General features: G+C 38.7%; 1 protein-coding gene across 2 annotated transcripts; it reads left to right on the top strand.

The window, feature by feature from the left end:
- Positions 1-13,198: 13,198 nt before the first annotated feature.
- Positions 13,199-22,456, top strand: LOC131953881 (zinc finger protein 728). 2 transcript variants are annotated; one of them, XM_059317297.1, is made up of 5 exons: positions 13,199-13,324; positions 15,984-16,078; positions 16,231-16,914; positions 17,578-17,902; positions 18,161-22,456. In XM_059317297.1, the coding sequence occupies exons 3-5, from the start codon at positions 16,236-16,238 to the stop codon at positions 19,839-19,841; spliced, it is 2,685 nt and encodes an 894-aa protein (XP_059173280.1). In that variant the 5' UTR covers positions 13,199-13,324; positions 15,984-16,078; positions 16,231-16,235; the 3' UTR covers positions 19,842-22,456. The 2 variants fall into 2 exon arrangements, with proteins under 2 accessions (XP_059173280.1, XP_059173289.1); XM_059317306.1 differs by lacking the exon at positions 13,199-13,324 and adding an exon at positions 13,455-13,492.
- The last annotated feature ends 424 nt before the right edge of the window (positions 22,457-22,880 follow it).

Genomic DNA, 22,880 nt, shown 5'->3' with positions numbered 1-22,880 from the left:
AAAAAAATGCATAAACACATTTTAATAACAAGCTTTTATGTAATAATGCACCAAAAAGGAGGAAAAAAAAAGAATTTCTTTAAATATATAATAATACACTACTATTTAAATCACCATAAAGAAAAGTAGTTCCGCAACAGGTGGGCGGATGTGTGTTTGATAAAAAATAAACCGGGAGTGATCTCCCCTAAACTTTCTCGAATATTCTTATATAACACTACGGGGGATGGCAACTCGGAATATAGAAATGATTCTTAATTACTTATAATTTTTAAAATAGAATAGAATCTCGTAGAAAAAAATAATTGCGCACCAAGCGAATGCTAAATAACATGTGTATAATAGTGCGGAATATTATTTAATTTTTTTATTAGTACTTTATAAATTCACATGCGTTTTTTTGGAAAATCGGAAATAGCGTAAATTACTACTTCCGGTCAACGCAAAGTACTCAAAATTTGATAGAAGGCAGAAAAGTAAATTTTTTACTTATTTGTGAAATTTTGTTCATCTATCCGAAACAGAACTCAAGTTATAGTATAGGCTTTTGAAAAATCAAAAGTAGAATAAATTCCACTTCTGGTTAACGGAAATCGCTGTAAAGTTTATACAGAACTACAAATTTGATATAATACTTATACATGAAATTTCAACAACCTAGCTGTAACGGTGTTCAAGTTACGTGTTTACAAACACGCATACACACATAGGCCTACATACACACACACACAGACATACAGACACAATTGCAAAACTATGATTTTCCGATTCGGGGAGGTGTAAAACGTCGAGATTTGTAAAAATCTCAATTTTTATTTCATGATTACAATACTTTCTATATACTTCGTATAAGAGAAAGTAAAAATATATTGACCTAAAACAGAAAGTTTATAGAACTGAGCCAACAGAAGAAAGCTAAATATGTCGTTTAGGTTTGGGGCTAGGTCTAGGGATAGGGTTGGGTTAGAGTTAGGGTTACGTTTAGGGATAGGGATAGAGATTTTCTGTTCATTTTGTATCTAGTATTTTATTTTTTGACTGTTTGTTATCTAAGACGTTTGCATTTTACACTTTGCATGAGATTTCATACTCTGCCTAAAAAGGAAAGGGATTGTATACATTGCCTAGGCATTCTATAGTCTATAGTAAACCGGGTTTTTCATACATTGCCGGTAATATATCTATTTTGAAACAACAAACCACTCAGAAATAGGCAAAAACTCATTTTTGAACAGAAATAATCAAGTTTTAACAACATCTTTATATCATTTCCTTTTTTTTTAAACTGGCAAATAGTTTATTTCTGAAACAAAATACAAAAGTAAAAGAAAATGGGAAAAGAATCAATATAATTGTTTGAATAGTTTTAAGTAGTAGAAGATTGAGCATATTTTAAAGCTTAAATTTTTATCTTTTTCAGTAGTACAATACATCATATGTAAAAAATGGCATCAGATCTACAAATAAAATAATGGAATGCTTAAAATGATCTTACATTTGCTCCATTTTTAGCAATATTTACACCTTCATGTATACATACTCAGAGGATTAGGTCACAATACAAAGTTACATTATCCATAATAAGTTTACTCATTTACTTGTTAGGGGTCGTCCATAAATGACGTCATACTCACAGGGGGGAGGGGGGGGGGGTCCGTAATTTTGTGACGATGTGTGACGAGGGGGAGGGGGGGGGGGTTCAGATGGTGCGACGTCACACTTTTACATTATAAAAAAGCAATGTTAGAAAACGAATTTTAGACGTTATTTCGCGTTTTAGAAAACTGATTTAATAAATTGCAATGGAAATTGATTAAAATACTCTATTTTGACAGAGTTCAGACAAGATTTAAGAAAAATATCGATGTTTAAAGAAACATTCAACTGCAATTTTTGGGGGGTTGTAGGCTGAGGTGTGACGTCATTTTAGGGGGGGGGGGGGGTCTGGCTTTTTGTGAGGATGTGTGACGGAGGGGAGGGGGGAGGTAAAAATCGTCCAAAAAAGCGTGACGTCATATATGGATGACCTCTTACATAACCAATATGCCTGCTCCCAACAAAATGTAAAAATTAGCATTCTAGCAAATAAATAATTTGGCTTATTACCACACTATTATAATTGCCTAACAGTCATTTGAATACAACTAAAAAAAAATTAAAATTATGTATATATGAAGAGTTGATTTTCAAAACGCGATAAGCGCCATTTTTGAAAAAAATGAGATAACGTGCCCATATTGTAAAGCTACTCAGTTACTATTAGGAAAACTTAATTTTAATCTTCACGGCGCAAAATTTTCATTTTATTTCTATTTTGTAGCTTAACAAAAACTGGATATACCTCATTTTGCAACGAAACGCAAATTTCGGGACAAAAAAAAAGCATCTTTTTATGCAGGTACATTTCAAAAACCATCCTAGTCCTATGTATATGAGGGTTATGAACCTAAATTGATAAACAGTTTTAGCATATTGTACAATGGCTTCGTGTAGGAGAAAAGTGCGATTTTCTCGAAACCCAAATTTTGGATATATTGCATTTTGAAAATCAACTCTTCATATATATATATATATATATATATATATATATATATATATATATATATATATATATATATATATATATGTTGGTACCTGCAGCCATATTGTCATTATCTCTTTCTGTCAAAAGGACTTTACAAACTTACTGTGTGCCAACTATAACAAATCCAGCAACTAAAGAACTTTTTTCAAAGTTCTAACAATTTAATTAAATTTAGAGACATTATATTCAAACTACGATAATCCTTTTTTGGCAATTTTTGTGCTATTCATACATTCACATTTAAAATATTGACAAGAATTGGTCTGATGTGAGAAAAATAAAATGATTTTAAAGAAAAAAACAGCTTTATCATTTCTATCTGCTGAAAACTGTCAAAATTCTAACTTCGTATTGGGCTATGCCAGGGATCGGCAACCATTTGAGACGGAAGAGCCAATAGCTACAATTTTCAAAATTTCCCAGTTTCTAAAGAGCCACCAACATTTTTTATTTCAATATTTAGTATTTGACTAGGATTAGGTAAATTAATTTTATTAGTTATTTAAAATAAATACCCTTAAATATGAAATAATATTTATTCATATAACATACACATGTTTCGCCAGGATAATGAACTTAGTTATCAAATAATATAACTATAGGACTATCGCAATCCACTTTAGAAGCTGTTAACTATGTTTTCCTTTCTTTCATGATATCACCGGCTCCCTTGAATCCCTTGAATCATCATTTAATTATACATTTGCATTTTCATGTTTTTTTTTTATTTATTTTTAAATTTTTTAATATTTAGACGTTTTGTATTAGATCTATGTATAAGTAAACCATCTTAAATGAATGAAAGTAGGCTACAAGTAAGAAAGAAATATTACTATTGTAAATCTGTATCAGTCGCTGTAAATTACATGTCTGAGGCCAAAAAAAAATTAAAAAAAAAAATATAACCGGCTCAGAAGGTGTCTCCCATTAGCCAGGCAGGCTCTAACACGAGAAACTCCGACTAACGGGCTTGGGTATCTGATTGATTACCGGGTACTGGTCGCTCTTTGTTCTCGCCAGGCTTATCTTCCACCCCACTGAACGCAGGGTCAGCTCGTAACCCAAGCGTCCAGTACCTGGCTCAACAGTAGGAAGCTAATAACTAAAAAACTACGTCACTGAGGTCAAATTGATGATTACTGACAGATAAGGACATGCTTTCTGAATAAAATAACATTACACATTTAACTATATTCGAAAAAGTCGACACTTCTGCAGTGACAAGCATGGAATTGTTGTCACGGGGCTGGCTACAGCACGGCTGTGGGGCTGGGCCTGGTGCCCAAGCAGCTGCCAGCTGTCGGTATACTTTCTACTGCACCTATTCTCACTGGTTTCTGATGAGTGTTTTTATCCTTTTTTATCAACTTTAGAGTTTCTTTACAGTAAAATATTTGCTGCGAATTTTGAAAATGAAATAATATAACTATTAGTATTAGTGAAAGGATCTAGAGAGCCGCATCTTGACAGCAAAAGAGCCGCATGCGGCTCGCGAGCCGCAGGTTGCCGACCCCTGGGCTATGCGGTCGAAAGAATTTGAAACACGTAAGCTTGATATGTGTAGTGGTTTCCGGTGTTCGTTTTATTCTTATATTTTTTAATGTATTGTATTAGTTTTGAATAAAATTCAATTTATAGTTATGTTATCCTTTAGTATGTCTTATTTTTGTAACAGTTAAGAGAAGAAGTTTCTTTTTTTATTTGCTTAGTACACAAGTATTTAAATAAGCTTGATGAACACTCCTATTAGACTGGTTAAATAGGGACGATAAGCAGTGGCGTCGCTAGGTCGGGTGTCACCCGGTGCGGCACTTCGTGGTGTTACCCCCCCCCCCCCTCCCCTTCTTAAAGAAACATTATATATATATATATATATATATATATATATATATATATATATATATATATAAGCTTTAATCCCTGCAGATGTAATATTAAAGTTGTGCATCTATAGTCTGATTAATAATATACTTGGATGTAGCATTGTTTTCTCTATAGCTAGTATGTTTCGTCATGGTGTCACCCCCACCTTCTTGTAATAATTGTCAATTTGTACTTAAAAGACTATTTAACTCTAAGTAATCAGTAATGAAACTGGCAAAAAAAACATTTTTCTTCTGCACATCTTGTAATTTTTTTGCCTTGGTGTCACCCTCATAAATGGTGTCACCCGGTGCGGCCCGCACCTTCCGCCCCGCCCTCGCTACGCCTCTGGCGATAAGTCAAGGAATAGGTTTGCCTATCTTTCAAAGCTAATCTAGTCCCCCCCCCCCTCCCCATGCAACAGTGTGTGTTAGTTGCTCTAGAACAATCAGTGATGTGGTAAATCTGGTTTTGTTGTTGTTTTTTTCTTCTACAAAACCACTAGTCTATCAAGGTGTACACTTTTTAAAAAGTTTGGTCGGATTTTGGGGTCTGGTGGTATAGTAGTTCCGCCCCTGCTACCCACATGCTCATATATATATATATATATATATATATATATATATATATATATATATATATATATATAACGCTCCATAGTCTAATACAGGGGTCTCCAAACTACGGCCCGCGAGGTCCTCTCATCCGGCCCGCGGAGATTTTTTGTCCACGGAAAAAACGTTTGGCGGTAATGGCTGGGGAACTTTCCCCAGAAAAATCAAAGCCATGACTGGAAGAAACTGGCCCCTGAACTGAAATTTGATAGGTAATGCGGCCCTCGGACTGAAAAGTTTGGATACCCTGGTCTAATAGATCATTGGATTATCGCACATTGGAAATCCAAGCACAAAGCTTAGGCAGTAAGATGAGAAGAGCCAGATGTTGCCTATGTATCAGACCCCCCCCTCTCCACACAGCGAATGGATCCAAGAGACTATCGTCTTTATTTGCACTCGTCTCTCCCCCTAACCCAAAACCTGCTTACGCCCCTGCACTGATTGAAATCACGTGGTTACCACCTATCATACATAGACTAGATCATATTGAGCAAGTCAGACGACAAGACCAACAGTAAAGGAAATTGAATTGCCATTTTGGTCCGTCTGCTTCAAGGCATGGACAGACTGTTAAGGGGGAATAATACATGGACAGAAGTCAAAATATTCTCGCGGAGTTCATTCCCCTTTATAAAAAATAGATCTAAATGTAAGATCAAAATTAAAATAACATATCAGAAGTATCTTAAAATTTTAAATAAATGTAACATGATGTTATAAATAAATGTTAAGTATTTTTTATGATAAAAAAAGGGGGTGGGGTACACATCTATGCAGTGGAGTTGGCAGGAACATAGTTAGCAGGTGTTTCACACACCCCCTCCCCAACACAATGGACCACCAAAATGACAGATGTATATATATATATATATATATATATATATATATATATATATATATATATATATATATATATATATATATTGGCCTATGTATATGGGGATATAGCTTGAACCCCCAGCGGTTACGAAAATCCTGTCTGCGCCACTGCATCAATGACGTCGAGAAAGTACTAAATTATTCACAGAAGCACTTTTTTCACGAGAGCTGTGACTTCCCCGCCATATACGAGCTACTTTTGGCTGACTAACGCCGGGGACACGCTGTGAGAGGTACCGGTCACTGAGGAGAAAGTTCTAGAAATTCTGTCTGTCACTGAGGAGAAAGTTCTAGAAATTCTGTCAGTTGTCTGTCATCCTGTTCGTTTGACAACAGCAGGGGTGAGACCAGGACCAGCCTCTTTATCTTATATATATATATATATATATATATATATATATATATATATATATATATATATATATATATATATATATATACACACACACATATAATTAACTACTTGAATTTAGAAATAAAGCAATGACACTGGACGTTCGACCACATCTTCAATAGGTTTACTAGCAATATTTCACTATAACTTTTTCATTATTTTACTAACAGCCTTTACAATCTGCTTAGAAAAAGTTTCCAACTGGTTTTTGTTTTCAATAGCTAAATAAATAGAACCGTGCATTGTGTTAAAACAAGCAGTCAAAATGTTTATAATGTGAAACATCTGCAAAACAAACAAACAACAATTTCAGAAACCGGTGATGGAAGAGTAAAGTCTGGATATAAATGGTGTGGTATGGGTTAGAGTTGGGTTGGTTAGTCGTGTGGGTTATTGCTGGGTTAGTTGTGTGGGCTATTGCTGGGTTAGTTGTGTGGGCTATTGCTGGGTTGGTTAGTTGTGTGGGTTATTGCTGGGTTAGTTGTGTGGGTTATTGCTGGGTTGGTTAGTTGTGTGGGCTATTGCTGGGTTGGTTAGTTGTGTGGGCTATTGCTGGGTTGGTTAGTTGTGTGGGTTATTGCTGGGTTGGTTAGTTGTGTGGGTTATTGCTGGGTTGGTTAGTTGTGTGGGTTATTGCTGGGTTGGTTAGTTGTGTGGGTTATTGCTGGGTTAGTTGTGTGGGCTATTGCTGGGTTAGTTGTGTGGGCTATTGCTGGGTTGGTTAGTTGTGTGGGTTATTGCTGGGTTAGTTGTGTGGGTTATTGCTGGGTTGGTTAGTTGTGTGGGTTATTGCTGGGTTAGTTGTGTGGGTTATTGCTGGGTTGGTTAGTTGTGTGGGTTATTGCTGGGTTAGTTGTGTGGGTTATTGCTGGGTTGGTTAGTTGTGTGGGTTATTGCTGGGTTGGTTAGTTGTGTGGGTTATTGCTGGGTTAGTTGTGTGGGCTATTGCTGGGTTAGTTGTGTGGGTTATTGCTGGGTTGGTTAGTTGTGTGGGTTATTGCTGGGTTAGTTGTGTGGGTTATTGCTGGGTTGGTTAGTGGTGTGGGTTATTGCTGGGTTAGTTGTGTGGGTTATTGCTGGGTTGGTTAGTTGTGTGGGCTATTGCTGGGTTAGTTGTGTGGGCTATTGCTGGGTTAGTTGTGTGGGTTATTGCTGGGTTGGTTAGTTGTGTGGGTTATTGCTGGGTTAGTTGTGTGGGCTATTGCTGGGTTAGTTGTGTGGGTTATTGCTGGGTTAGTTGTGTGGGCTATTGCTGGGTTGGTTAGTTGTGTGGGTTATTGCTGGGTTAGTTGTGTGGGCTATTGCTGGGTTGGTTAGTTGTGTGGGTTATTGCTGGGTTAGTTGTGTGGGCTATTGCTGGATTAGTTGTGTGGGTTATTGCTGGGTTGGTTAGTTGTGTGGGTTATTGCTGGGTTAGTTGTGTGGGCTATTGCTGGGTTAGTTGTGTGGGTTATTGCTGGGTTAGTTGTGTGGGCTATTGCTGGGTTAGTTGTGTGGGCTATTGCTGGGTTGGTTAGTTGTGTGGGTTATTGCTGGGTTAGTTGTGTGGGTTATTGCTGGGTTGGTTAGTTGTGTGGGTTATTGCTGGGTTAGTTGTGTGGGCTATTGCTGGGTTAGTTGTCTGGGCTATTGCTGGGTTGGTTAGTTGTGTGGGTTATTGCTGGGTTAGTTGTGTGGGTTATTGCTGGGTTGGTTAGTGGTGTGGGTTATTGCTGGGTTAGTTGTGTGGGTTATTGCTGGGTTGGTTGGTTGTGTGGGTTATTGCTGGGTTAGTTGTGTGGGCTATTGCTGGGTTAGTTGTGTGGGTTATTGCTGGGTTGGTTAGTGGTGTGGGTTAATGCTGGGTTAGTTGTGTGGGTTAATGCTGGGTTGGTTAGTTGTGTGGGTTATTGCTGGGTTGGTTAGTTGTGTGGGTTATTGCTGGGTTAGTTGTGTGGGCTATTGCTGGGTTAGTTGTGTGGGCTATTGCTGGGTTAGTTGTGTGGGTTATTGCTGGGTTGGTTAGTGGTGTGGGTTATTGCTGGGTTAGTTGTGTGGGCTATTGCTGGGTTAGTTGTGTGGGTTATTGCTGGGTTAGTTGTGTGGGCTATTGCTGGGTTAGTTGTGTGGGCTATTGCTGGGTTGGTTAGTTGTGTGGGTTATTGCTGGGTTAGTTGTGTGGGTTATTGCTGGGTTGGTTAGTTGTGTGGGTTATTGCTGGGTTAGTTGTGTGGGCTATTGCTGGGTTAGTTGTCTGGGCTATTGCTGGGTTGGTTAGTTGTGTGGGTTATTGCTGGGTTAGTTGTGTGGGTTATTGCTGGGTTGGTTAGTTGTGTGGGCTATTGCTGGGTTAGTTGTGTGGGTTATTGCTGGGTTGGTTGGTTGTGTGGGTTATTGCTGGGTTAGTTGTGTGGGCTATTGCTGGGTTAGTTGTGTGGGTTATTGCTGGGTTGGTTAGTGGTGTGGGTTAATGCTGGGTTAGTTGTGTGGGTTAATGCTGGGTTGGTTAGTTGTGTGGGTTATTGCTGGGTTGGTTAGTTGTGTGGGTTATTGCTGGGTTAGTTGTGTGGGCTATTGCTGGGTTAGTTGTGTGGGCTATTGCTGGGTTAGTTGTGTGGGTTATTGCTGGGTTGGTTAGTGGTGTGGGTTAATGCTGGGTTAGTTGTGTGGGTTAATGCTGGGTTGGTTAGTTGTGTGGGTTATTGCTGGGTTGGTTAGTTGTGTGGGTTATTGCTGGGTTAGTTGTGTGGGTTATTGCTGGGTTAGTTGTGTGGGTTATTGCTGGGTTGGTTAGTGGTGTGGGTTATTGCTGGGTTAGTTGTGTGGGTTATTGCAGGGTTAGTTGTGTGGGTTATTGCTGGGTTGGTTAGTTGTGTGGGTTATTGCTGGGTTAGTTGTGTGGGTTATTGCTGGGTTGGTTAGTTGTGTGGGTTATTGCTGGGTTATTTGTGTGGGCTATTGCTGGGTTAGTTGTGTGGGTTATTGCTGGGTTGGTTAGTGGTGTGGGTTAATGCTGGGTTAGTTGTGTGGGTTAATGCTGGGTTGGTTAGTTGTGTGGGTTATTGCTGGGTTAGTTGTGTGGGCTATTGCTGGGTTAGTTGTGTGGGCTATTGCTGGGTTGGTTAGTTGTGTGGGTTAATGCTGGGTTGGTTAGTTGTGTGGGCTATTGCTGGGTTGGTTAGTTGTGTGGGCTATTGCTGGGTTAGTTGTGTGGGCTATTGCTGGGTTGGTTAGTTGTGTGGGTTGTTGCTGGGTTGGTTAGTTGTGTGGGCTATTGCTGGGTTGGTTAGTTGTGTGGGTTATTGCTGGGTTGGTTAGTTGTGTGGGTTATTGCTGGGTTGGTTAGTTGTGTGGGTTATTGCTGGGTTGGTTAGTTGTGTGGGTTATTGCTGGGTTAGTTGTGTGGGCTATTGCTGGGTTAGTTGTGTGGGTTATTGCTGGGTTGGTTAGTGGTGTGGGTTATTGCTGGGTTAGTTGTGTGGGTTATTGCAGGGTTAGTTGTGTGGGTTATTGCTGGGTTGGTTAGTTGTGTGGGTTATTGCTGGGTTAGTTGTGTGGGTTATTGCTGGGTTGGTTAGTTGTGTGGGTTATTGCTGGGTTATTTGTGTGGGCTATTGCTGGGTTAGTTGTGTGGGTTATTGCTGGGTTGGTTAGTGGTGTGGGTTAATGCTGGGTTAGTTGTGTGGGTTAATGCTGGGTTGGTTAGTTGTGTGGGTTATTGCTGGGTTAGTTGTGTGGGCTATTGCTGGGTTAGTTGTGTGGGCTATTGGTGGGTTGGTTAGTTGTGTGGGTTAATGCTGGGTTGGTTAGTTGTGTGGGCTATTGCTGGGTTGGTTAGTTGTGTGGGCTATTGCTGGGTTAGTTGTGTGGGCTATTGCTGGGTTGGTTAGTTGTGTGGGTTAATGCTGGGTTGGTTAGTTGTGTGGGCTATTGCTGGGTTGGTTAGTTGTGTGGGTTATTGCTGGGTTGGTTAGTTGTGTGGGTTATTGCTGGGTTGGTTAGTTGTGTGGGTTATTGCTGGGTTGGTTAGTTGTGTGGGTTATTGCTGGGTTAGTTGTGTGGGCTATTGCTGTGTTAGTTGTGTGGGTTATTGCTGGGTTGGTTAGTTGTGTGGGTTATTGCTGGGTTAGTTGTGTGGGCTATTGCTGGGTTAGTTGTGTGGGTTATTGCTGGGTTAGTTGTGTGGGCTATTGCTGGGTTAGTTGTGTGGGCTATTGCTGGGTTGGTTAGTTGTGTGGGTTATTGCTGGGTTGGTTAGTTGTGTGGGTTATTGCTGGGTTGGTTAGTTGTGTGGGTTATTGCTGGGTTAGTTTTGTGGGCTATTGCTGGGTTAGTTGTGTGGGTTATTGCTGGGTTGGTTAGTTGTGTGGGTTATTGCTGGGTTAGTTGTGTGGGCTATTGCTGGGTTAGTTGTGTGGGTTATTGCTGGGTTAGTTGTGTGGGATATTGCTGGGTTGGTTAGTTGTGTGGGTTATTGCTGGGTTAGTTGTGTGGGCTATTGCTGGGTTAGTTGTGTGGGCTATTGCTGGGTTAGTTGTGTGGGTTATTGCTGGATTAGTTGTGTGGGTTATTGCTGGGTTGGTTAGTGGTGTGGGTTATTGCTGGGTTAGTGGTGTGGGTTATTGCTGGGTTGGTTAGTTGTGTGGGTTATTGCTGGGTTAGTTGTGTGGGTTATTGCTGGGTTGGTTAGTTGTGTGGGTTATTGCTGGGTTAGTTGTGTGGGCTATTGCTGGGTTAGTTGTGTGGGCTATTGCTGGGTTAGTTGTGTGGGTTATTGCTGGGTTGGTTAGTGGTGTGGGTTAATGCTGGGTTAGTTGTGTGGGTTAATGCTGGGTTGGTTAGTTGTGTGGGTTATTGCTGGGTTGGTTAGTTGTGTGGGTTATTGCTGGGTTAGTTGTGTGGGTTATTGCTGGGTTAGTTGTGTGGGTTATTGCTGGGTTGGTTAGTGGTGTGGGTTATTGCTGGGTTAGTTGTGTGGGTTATTGCAGGGTTAGTTGTGTGGGTTATTGCTGGGTTGGTTAGTTGTGTGGGTTATTGCTGGGTTAGTTGTGTGGGTTATTGCTGGGTTGGTTAGTTGTGTGGGTTATTGCTGGGTTATTTGTGTGGGCTATTGCTGGGTTAGTTGTGTGGGTTATTGCTGGGTTGGTTAGTGGTGTGGGTTAATGCTGGGTTAGTTGTGTGGGTTAATGCTGGGTTGGTTAGTTGTGTGGGTTATTGCTGGGTTAGTTGTGTGGGCTATTGCTGGGTTAGTTGTGTGGGCTATTGCTGGGTTGGTTAGTTGTGTGGGTTAATGCTGGGTTGGTTAGTTGTGTGGGCTATTGCTGGGTTGGTTAGTTGTGTGGGCTATTGCTGGGTTAGTTGTGTGGGCTATTGCTGGGTTGGTTAGTTGTGTGGGTTATTGCTGGGTTGGTTAGTTGTGTGGGCTATTGCTGGGTTGGTTAGTTGTGTGGGCTATTGCTGGGTTAGTTGTGTGGGCTATTGCTGGGTTAGTTGTGTGGGTTATTGCTGGGTTGGTTAGTTGTGTGGGCTATTGCTGGGTTAGTTGTGTGGGCTATTGCTGGGTTAGTTGTGTGGGTTATTGCTGGGTTAGTTGTGTGGGTTATTGCTGGGTTGGTTAGTTGTGTGGGCTATTGCTGGGTTAGTTGTGTGGGCTATTGCTGGGTTAGTTGTGTGGGCTATTGCTGGGTTAGTTGTGTGGGCTATTGCTGGGTTGGTTAGTTGTGTGGGTTATTGCTGGGTTAGTTGTGTGGGCTATTGCTGGGTTGGTTAGTGGTGTGGGTTATTGCCGGGTTGGTTAGTGGTGGGGGTTAGTTTATTAGATAGCGGGTAGGTGATAAGTTGACTAGTTATCGAGACAATGAATCAATTAGCTGTATAGACTATACACGTGTCCTTGCTTTAGCTCATGTTGTCGACGGGTACGATGAAGAATCGCTTGCTGAAAGTTAAACTCATTTTTAGAACGATGATATAGAGATCATCACTGCGTAGGTTAACACAGTGATATATTAATTTATTTATTTGTCAGTAGAATCTACAAAGTATAAACTAGATCATATTTCTAGACTCCACCCACCCAATCAATCACACACAACGTGACGTATGTAACGTTAGACGAGTGAACCATTTATAGAGGATGTCATAGGCATGCTAGGGCCCAAAGTGATTTTCATTCGTGATGAGATTTCTTTAATCATGAGCTTAACCCTAACCATATTAAACATTTGCTTAAATCTAACCGTATATTAACCAATAAAGATGTGGTAAATATTTGGGAATTGCTATTTGATAAGAGAAGGGACTGCGTGGCCTAGCGTAAGGGCTAGACTGCTTGCCCGAAAGTCTCGTTCGAATCCGGGTTCAAGTCAGTAGAACGTCTCTGAGTCCACCCAGCTATGATGGGTTCCTAATTCACCTAAGGGAAACAAGGCGACTGGGCCTAATGCTGACCGCACATATAATCCCCTTGTACGCCGAGGTAATTTAAACAGATGAACTCTACTTCTTCTGCCCCGCGCTTTTTAGGCAGAGACGGGAACAAGATAAGAGCTTAACTGGAACAGAACTTAAGCTCTATTTAGAATACTATTTGGATTACACCAGAATAATCAAGGACGCCTCATTTACAAAGATACAGAGCCATTTATTTACGAACGTTTAATAAAGTACCTAATCAGTGGAACTCAAATTTAATGTCAACGAAAAAACAATAGTTAAAAATATAATTATTTAACTAGACCTATAGAATCTAGATCATTTAAAAAAAAAAAAGAAATTAAGCATGTCCCTTAACCCATTTTCCCTTCAACAGATCTGAAATAAAAAGCTGTTAGCCTCCCTTTACACAACGGGATCCGAACTCCGAGACCTACATTCATAATGCGATGCGAAATGACAGGTTGTCGCGAAACGGCTTTATGTGCGTTGGTTAAACTGCTGCAGCCCAACGCAGGAAGGTGTTGCTAGGACGAACGGTTACTAATATGGATTCTGCTTAAATGTTCAGGGGTGAGAAGAAATTTTACCATTTTCCATGATTAGAGACACTAGTTTCAGTAGTCTGCTATCGACATCGCTACTCCTGGCCAGTTTCAATCCAGCAGAAAAAAAAACAACACAATGTTCTAAATGGCGAGTCCATCGTCAAAGCTATCGCAGGATATGGCGGCGGCCGGGGTTCGCAACCCATTTCTTTACGGCGTTACGGGACTCTGTTGCCCTTCTTTATATTGTTTTTCTGCATTTTCCCCTGTTTTTTTTTTTGTAAATTAATGATCTAGAATTCTAGATTTTATTACTTTTTGATTTTTAAGCTGACTCTACACATTCAAAACGGTCATTTAAACAAATTGGAGTCTAGACCATAAATTCATAAAATAAAAAATAATAGATCTAGATTTTCTAGATCTAGATTTTACTTTTAGATCTTCTAGATCTAGATTATAAAAAAATAGACGTCTCTAGAAAAAAAAAATGTATAGAATCTCTCTCTAGTCTAGATCTTAGTACTAAACCTAGATAAGATCTAATACCCTAATCTAGAATCTAGGCATATTCCTAGATATCTAGATCTAGATGTCAAGGGCAAGGATCTAGACTAGATCTAGATCTAGCTAGACTAGTTAAAATAGAATCTAGCCTAGATTCTAGACCTAAAATATATAACCTAAATTACTTAGGCTCTAACTAATAAACCCGGAGTGATCTCCCCTAAACTTTCTCAAATATTCTTATATAACACTACGGGAAATGGCAACGCAGGATATAGACATGAATTTTAATCAATTTTTAATTACTTAAACTTTTTAAAATAGAATCTCGTAGAAAAAAAGAATTGCACACCAAGTGAATGCCAAACAATCTGTGCGGAATATTATTAGTACTTTATACTTTATACATTCATTTTCGTTTTTTGAGAAATCGGAAATAGCTTAAATTACTACTTCCGATCAACGAAAATTAATCAAAATTCGACAGAAGGCAAAAAATTATATCTTTTACTTATATGTGAAATTTAGTTTATTTATCTGAAAGAGCACTCAAGTTATAGGCTTTTATAAAACTAAAAGTACTGAAGTAGAATAAGTTAATATAAGTCCCACTTCCGGTTATCGGAAATCGCTGATATAATACATAGGCCTATATATGAAATTTCATCAACCGAGCTGTAACGGTGTTCAAGTTATCGTGTTTACACATACACACACACTGACAGAATTTCAAAACCCAGTTTTCTGACTCGAATACGCATAAAACGCCGAAATTTTAATAAATCTGGATTTAGAATTTTTGACAGATAAAGATAAGTCCCATATACTCTGTGTGTGATGAAGTACTGAGGTGTAAAATAATGAAGACTGTCAAAATTTCATGTGATTTTTGTGCACGATTACAATACTTCCTCTATACTCTGTATACGAGACAGTAAAAATGGCTAATAATCTAGTTATTCTAGTATAGATAGTTTATAAGATCTAGATCTAGATCTATTAATATTAACTAGCCTATTAACTTAATTAACTAAGTTATAGATCTACTATAACTACTTTTGTGCACGATTACATCACTTCCTCTATACTCTGTATATGAGACAGTAAAAATGGCTAATAATCTAGTTATTCTAGTATAGATAGATTATAAGATCTAGATCTATTAATATTAACTAGCCTATTAACTTAATTAACTAAGTTATAGATCTACTACTAGTAGACTTCATCTACTACTCAGTGGCGTCGCTAGGTCGGGTGACACCCGATGTGGCACCTCATGGTGTAACCCCCTCCCCATCAAATAAAAAAATGTATATATATTTATATATATATATATATATATATATATATATATATATATATATATATATATTTAATTCGAAAGAAACAAAGTAACATTTCATAGTTTTCTCAATAATTAGCATGGTGTCCCCCCCCCCCCCCCCCCCCTGTCTGGATCAGCAATTTAAAACTTAAAAGACTTTTCAACTCTAATTAATCATTAATTCAACTGTCAAAAAGCATTTTTATTTAATATTTTGCAATTTTTTGTCTTGGTGTCACCTGGTGCAGTCCGCACCGTCCTCGTGATGACTCTGCTACTACTAGATGTAGATACTAATAGATAACATTAGTTAATTAGTAAAAATGATATGTAGTATGTAGCCCTTTACAGCTTGGCCTAATTTAATAATATTATTTTAATACATTTTCTAAAAAACCTGGCATAACTGTCAGCATTGTTTGTATTGGTTATGCCTACACAAGAAAGTAATGAATAAACTACAGGCACAAAAAGAAAATGAAGTAATTGAGAGATGAAAGTGGCAGAAAAAACAGTTTGTGTAGTCACAGGAATAAAAATATCTTTCATTTGTCAGTCTTTTTATTCTACCTGAATAATGACAGGTACCCATAAAAGCTGAGTTGACTCATAGGAAAGCTCACAAACTTAAGTGAAGTCAGGATTATAAAATTTTACCACGGTTTCTTGATAAATTCATCACAAATTAAATTTACTATAACATTACAAGTTTTGTATCCTATAGTTTGCTGTAATTTATATTAATGTAGGAAGAATGTGTACACTAGTGATGATGAAAAGCCAGAGTTGAAGAATGTGTACATTAATGATGATTGAAGCAGATTTATAAAGTACCAAATTGTAAATTCTGCAGGTTGATGCCTGATCATACAGGCAGGTGAAGACAGGATGGCACCAACCCAGCTACTGGCCACTTACCTGTCTTAACAACTTGTTTGTCTGTGTAGTGTAAGTAGCTTATATTTGTTGGACCTCATAATGAAATATTTTGTTAATTTTGTCAGTAAACACAACCATTTTTGTCTTCCTCTCTCTAGAATCAGTAAATAAAACCATTTATGTTAATGTGCCTGGTTTAATTTTTTTGAATTTGTTGACAGCCATAATGGAGTTTGAGAACCGAGAAAATGGCGGCCAGGAGGAGATAAGCTCTCTAGCCAGTCTACTGAGGACATTTCTTCCTGATGACAGTGACCTCCCTTATGCAGGCAGCACAGAGCTCCTCCTCCAGCATGTAGGCAGCAGCCTGATACAGAGCACCAAAGCTGAGCCACAGGCAGCCAGTAATGGCATCTATTCAAGCTTCTCCTCCCAGACCTCTTCGACTTGGTTTACAGAGGTCACTGACCCATCCTGTCAAAAGTTGAAGGTTATCGAAGATGCCAATTCAGACTTGCAGCAACCAAGCGAGTCTGATGATGACGACAGTGATGCCACAATTGACGTCTCACTGACAGACACACCTAAACCTGTGGCAAAGAAAAGAGTGACAGCTGGCAACAAGCTGAAGAGGTCAGAGCCCACCAATAAAGTGTACGCTTGTTTTGTCTGTGACGAGAGGTTCACGGACATGAGCCTGTACACCCCCCACATGGTCTCACACTGCCGCGAAGCCCTCAGCATACACTGTAGTGACTGCAATGAAACATTCTCCTCCAAGGCCCAGTACACTTGTCATCGCAGGCTGTCAACCTTTGAAGTGTGGGTGGACAGGAGTAAAATACAAGACGCTGAGATGGTCAGGCCTGTTGAGGAAACCACTAAGAGCAAGGGAAGAAGAAAAGGTACTGTATGAAAAGTTCATCCTTATACATTGTATTAACAGTGATATATATAATATTGGACTGTATTTATCCTTATACTTTAACAGTGATATAAGTAATATTGGACTGTATTCATCCTTATACTTTAACACTGATATAAGTAATATTGGACTGTAATTATCTGGGTGCTGGGTATGGGCCCTGCTCCTCAGGGGCCACAAAGGATTAAGTGAAGTGGGTGTGGGCAGTACAGTTTTGGAAGAGAGAGCTTTTGGTCTTTTTGCTATTTAAATTAAAAAAAAACAACCTTTTAGGCAAGATAGTCTATATGGCAGATGTAGAGATACTCAACTGGTTAATTAATTATCCTGATACAAGTCAGGTGAGATAACCATCAGAGCTGGGATGAGCCCCAAAACTAAAGGACTTCCAGATTAGAAGTTGCTTTTTTCTTCTACTTAGTCATTTTATCCCATGTATTTTACACATAGTATATTTACCACAGTGCTGTAAGACAAGTTAGAGAAAGATGTGATGAGCTGTACAGGACACCATTCACCTGGCCAGTGCACCTACATCTAAACCATTTACAGCCCTGTGTTAAATGTATCATGTCTTGTTTACTTGCCTACAAACAAGCTGCTATCTTGTTTAAAATGTCTAGTTGTGTTATCCCTTGCCCAGGTCAGCTAGAAGAGAAGTATTTCTGCAACATCTGTGGGAAGGCTGTCCACAAGTTCCCATCCTTCATCAAGCACGTCCGTGCCCACAGAGCTACAACAGCCTTCCAGTGTGCTGTGTGTCAGGAGAACTTCCAGGCCGCCTGCTTGCTGCGCAACCACATAGACCTCCAGCATTCCCATGTCCTGCCTTTCCAATGTCGGCGCTGCCTGCGCAGGTTTAAGATGAAAAGCTCCCTGTCCACCCACCTGAAATACTGTGATGTGGAGCCTGGGAGTCTGCCTTTTGCTGAGGAAATGCAGTTTATTGACCAGCTCAGCCAACAGAGGTAGATTTGAACTTGTTTCCTTCATTCTTATACCTTATATTTATTTAATTAACAGCCAACAGAGGTATATTTGAACATGTTTCCTTCATTCTTATACCTTATATTAATTTAAGATAAAATATAATAAAACAAGATAAAATATTTGAAACCTAACATAATTTGCATCACATATTTTTAAAGAACTAATTAAGATAAATTATTGAGTACTTGGTGCTAGTCTAGAGAGTGTTTCTGAAGTCCATCATGGTATTGTTCCAGAAAGTACCAGGAGGCAGACAGTGAAGAGTCAGGCCTGTCCCAGTACTCCTGCCCCATCTGTACCATCATGTTTGACTCCCCTGAGGAGCTCCAGAAACACATGAGCTACCACGATGAGACCAAGCCCTACAAATGTAAGGAGTGTGGCAGAGGCTTCAAGTCCAAGCGCATGCTACAGAAACATTCACTGCTACACAAGACAGGGCATGACTGTCGCTGTGAAATTTGTGGCGTGCAGTTGATTACTCGCAGTGGGTATAATGCTCATCTACGAGGTCATCGCAACCAGGAAATAATCCAGGCCACGTTTATAACAGAGTCTAAACCTGAGGCTAAAGTAGAAAGTCCAGCTGAGCCAGCGCTAGAGATCTTACAAAGACTGAAGGTCCAGAGTGAGCCAAAGGTGGCGGATGTCAGTCAGTCAGGGGGTGATGAAGATCCCAGCCTTGTGAAGACCCCCAATCACAAGCCAAAAAACTACCCTTGTCCTTTCTGTGGGTTAAAGTTCTATAGCGGTGGTGCAAAGTTTCAGGCTCACGCCAGGAAGGTCCATAAAGAAGGGGACTTTATCAAATGTGGTCTGTGTAGTAAAAGTTTTTTAGGGAAAGACAACCTCGAACGCCATGTCAGGCTGCACAAAATATACACCCAAGTCTTCTCTTGTGAGGAGTGTGGGAAAAACTTCCGACGTAAATACGCTTTGTTAGTTCACAAAAAGATGCACTCGTTCAAGAAGTTTGTCAAGTGTGACATCTGCGGCCAGGAGTTCAGGTTTGTGTCTGAGGTGGACAAGCACAAGAACACCAAGCACAGGTACGACAAGGTGCTCAACATCTACAAGTGTAACATCTGTGGTCAGAGGTTCCCCATGTTGAGCCACCTGAGTGTCCACTGCCACTGCCACAACCTGCCTGACTCCAAGCCTTTTGAGTGTGACCTGTGTGGCATCTCCTTCAAGACTAGCACAGAACTCAAGCAGCACATCTTCAAGAAACACGAGGAGCTGATGAAGCGGCTCAATGATCCCAACTACAGCCCTGATGTTGAGGCTTTCCTCATGTATTCCAAAAACAAAGGCGCAGGATTGAATGGCGTTATAAAACAAGAACCTATAGAAATGGAAGAAAACAGGGAAGATAGTAACTCGCATTTAAGTGAATCTTCACTTACAGAAAGTAAAACTCTGATGGAGACCGGTGGTTTGAACGATGAAGAGATGAGCCACCTCCCCAGTAACGTTGACGCTTACAATCTGGCCACACGGCAGTTCTCTCACCAAGCTAAAATATTGAAACGCTGGAGCTGCGAGGTGTGCCAGAAAGCTTTTGCTTCCAACTCTGACTTGAAAACACACAGACGAACCCACAGTGGAGAAACTCCCTTTAAATGTGACTTCTGTGATCGCAGCTTTAAGCAGCGAGGTCATCGCAAACTTCACATTCAGGTGGTCCATACCAGAGACATGCCCTTTAAATGTGACCTGTGCGAGTCAGCGTTCCCCACCCGCTACCGCTACAAAGTCCACCTGAAGAGACACGCTGGGCTGAAGGAGTACAGGTGCCTGCACTGTGAGAAGTGCTACTACACTCTGGGCAAACTTAATGAGCACAAGAAGAAACGTCATGCAGTACAATGGGAAGCTGAGCAGCTACACAAAAGTTCAGACTCTGATAAAGTTTAGAGGCTATTTATCTGATGCCACATTGATGTTGAACAGTAGGGCAGTCCAACATTTTATCTGGCATGTTGTCATTTTGGTTTTAGCACTAGGGAAGATCAACTATTTCTTCAGACTTTTATACCCTCCAGCAGTGATGTTTTCCTTGAATACTCTAGTGATGTTTAGAGAGAGCCTTATCCTAGAAATTAATGCTCTCTGGCCAGCTTATGTGTTAACAAAAATGTAAACAAAAATGTGAACACTTTAAAATCAGATGATCTAAAGTGTTTTGATAAGTCACCTAACAACTTATATATATTTAGAAACTTGAAGAGTAGCTAACATTTTTAATCAGCTGATCTATAGTAGAAAGTGTATTGCTCTCAAAGTGCTATTGATACTACAAGTTTGGTTTTAACAAATGGTGCTCTAGTTTAGTTAGTCTACATATGTTGTTTCAGTGTCTGCCATCTTCTCTAAATTGTTCAAATATTAAGTCGTTCCCTTCATCTCCCCCAATATATGGCATCATCTTACCCTACCCTTCCCCTGTGTAGTATATCTACACCCCACCTTTTGGAATGTCATTTATGGATGACCACTTTCTTCAAAATAAAATACTTTGAACCACTATATTTATAGAAAACAATTTATTCTGCTCTGCAGTGGAAGAAAAACTTGACACAGAACAGCTTTCTTATGAGTCAAGATTGTTTCAGACAAATATATTTATTTCTTGTTGGTGTATCTGTTTAAAAACAAAAGTTTATGAGAATATTTTGTAGTACCTGATAAGTAAAGATGCATGTACTCAAGTAAAATGTCACTATGTCAGGAATGGATAATCTGTATATAATTATAAATGTCATTGTGTCAGGAAATGTATATAAATGTCATTGTGTCAGGAAATGTATTTAAATGTCGTTGTGTCAGGTAATGTATATAAATGTCCTTGTGTTGACAATGTCATTGTGTTGACCAATCAAGATTTGTCTGACCAAGAGTTATCTTTCCCACTAAAACAGGCAGCATCAGCAAACTTATAGCTGTAGCTTTAAAGTCTGAGAGTAGTATGGACAGATTTTTGTCACGGAATTGTGTTACATTATATGGGCAGAAATTTTTGTTACATAATGTGTTAATGATGTGACAGTAGCTTGAATGTTGTCTGTGTGATCAGCTACAACACAGCAGTAGATTCTGTTGAAATGTTCCTCTACCACTGACAGGGAACCAGCAGCTCATCCTATCACATTTGAATGTGTTATTGATGTGACAGTAGCTTGAATGTTGTATATGTGAACAGCTACAAGACAGCAGTAGATTGTGTTTAAATGTTCCTCTACCACTGATGGAGCCAGCAGTTCATCCCATCACATTAAATGTATGCACCTTTTATTTCCACTGTAACTGTAGATATTCAACCTAGAAAGTTTTATTTCTTGGATAGAATGTGTTGTCTAATCAAAAGTTCCATTTATGTACAGCCAGTTTTGTAAAGTGTGTACATATTCTTTTGGTGGTGTTCACCCAGATTTTTATGTCTTTTTAAATTTGAAGTCTATTTTTACAAATCTTTTTGCTTGTTAGTTTGGATGGTTTCTATTCTTTAATTTATTGCTTGTAACACAATCAGCATACTTAACTCAAAATAAAATTCGCAAACCAACTCAATAATTTAAGCAAAAGAAGTTGAAGGAAACTAAAGTAATTTAACATGAGTTAAGAATAATGAGAGAATGTTAAAGAGCTTAAAATATTCTTTTATCTTTTTAAAACTCCTTTTATATTTGTATTTTTGTTTTTGAAGGTGATTTGAAGCATAATAACTATGTAAAAAGCAATTTTGTGACTATTTTTGTAGAAAACAAGATTGTTATCATACAAAAAATTGTTGAAAAAAAATAAAGTTTTAAATTGTAATGTTTTAAAATCTATTGTGTTTTTACTCAGCTTTTGAAAACAGAAAAAAATATCTGTATATTCACTCATTCATTGAGCTGAGAGTAAATAATACTCATTTAAACAAACATGGTTAAGTCATGTGTATCTCTTGCAGAGTCATTATAATAGGATTTTATTTCTTGGTTTGGTTTTTTTTCGTAATTTGTTGTTACAGTTGTGCTCGGATGTGTATGTGCACATGTTGTATGTTTACACTGTGCTTGCTATAACTTAGTTCTTAGTGTTAAGAAAAAATGTTTTTTTTTTTTTTAAATTTTGTTGGTCAAAAGTGTCTACCTTTTTGCTGGCTGAAAGAAATGTAGCTCAGGTACTGACCTGTCTACCAGCTTGAAAGGACCAGTCTCATTGGCAAAAAATAAAGAAGAAATGGATGTTGTTTTGCATTGAGTTTGTTTAGGGTATACATTTTGCATGCATTCTGTAATTTCTCTTAAATAATTTTTAATGTTTAGTTTATTTATTGTTGATGTATGATCAAATATTGTGATATTATTTGATAAAATATGAAAACTTGATTTCAGTGTGAGCAGTTTTTGAAGGCAATGAGCGAGTATTGAGAGTTACATTGAATATAAGGATCCAACAATCTAGAGGCAACATATTTTATTGAATTTTTAAGTAGTTAACAATAAAACATTTTTATACCAATGGATAAATTATCACAGGAGTAAATGCAGTTTGTTTGTATGATTGAAAGACTGTTTACCATTCAAAAACATAAGAACAGATTGTACAGTCCACATGTAACTTACTGGCACATCAACATACATCACTCAACATCACATACACATGGTACATCATTCATCTTCTCAACATATCACATGGATATGGTGCATCATTCAAAATTGAACATCATACAGATGAGAATTTTTTTTACATCATACAGATATGAAATTGTACATTATTGAACATCTTATGAACATAATGATACATGACTGAAAATCATGGAATTTAACAATAGGCCTACATGAGTTAACTCTAGTTATTGAAACACAAAACCGTCAGGAGTTTTTAACTTAAAATGGAACACCTGTATGAGACAAAGCTAAATGTGAATTTCTCATTTAAATACTCCAGTGTCAGACACTTTATTAT

This window comes from Physella acuta, unplaced genomic scaffold (assembly GCF_028476545.2).
Source record: "Physella acuta isolate Inbredline_101_S28 unplaced genomic scaffold, ASM2847654v3 ptg000076l, whole genome shotgun sequence".
Taxonomy (NCBI): domain Eukaryota; kingdom Metazoa; phylum Mollusca; class Gastropoda; family Physidae; genus Physella; species Physella acuta.
This window is presented reverse-complemented; position numbering and strand designations above follow the sequence as displayed.

Excerpts from the sequence above, each read along its gene's own strand:
- LOC131953881 (XM_059317297.1), top strand. The coding sequence starts at position 16,236 with ATGGAGTTTGAGAACCGAGAAAATGGCGGCCAGGAGGAGATAAGCTCT. Across the intron at positions 16,915-17,577 it reads GAGCAAGGGAAGAAGAAAAG|GTCAGCTAGAAGAGAAGTAT; the intron begins GTACTGTATGAA and ends TCCCTTGCCCAG. Across the intron at positions 17,903-18,160 it reads GACCAGCTCAGCCAACAGAG|AAAGTACCAGGAGGCAGACA; the intron begins GTAGATTTGAAC and ends GTATTGTTCCAG.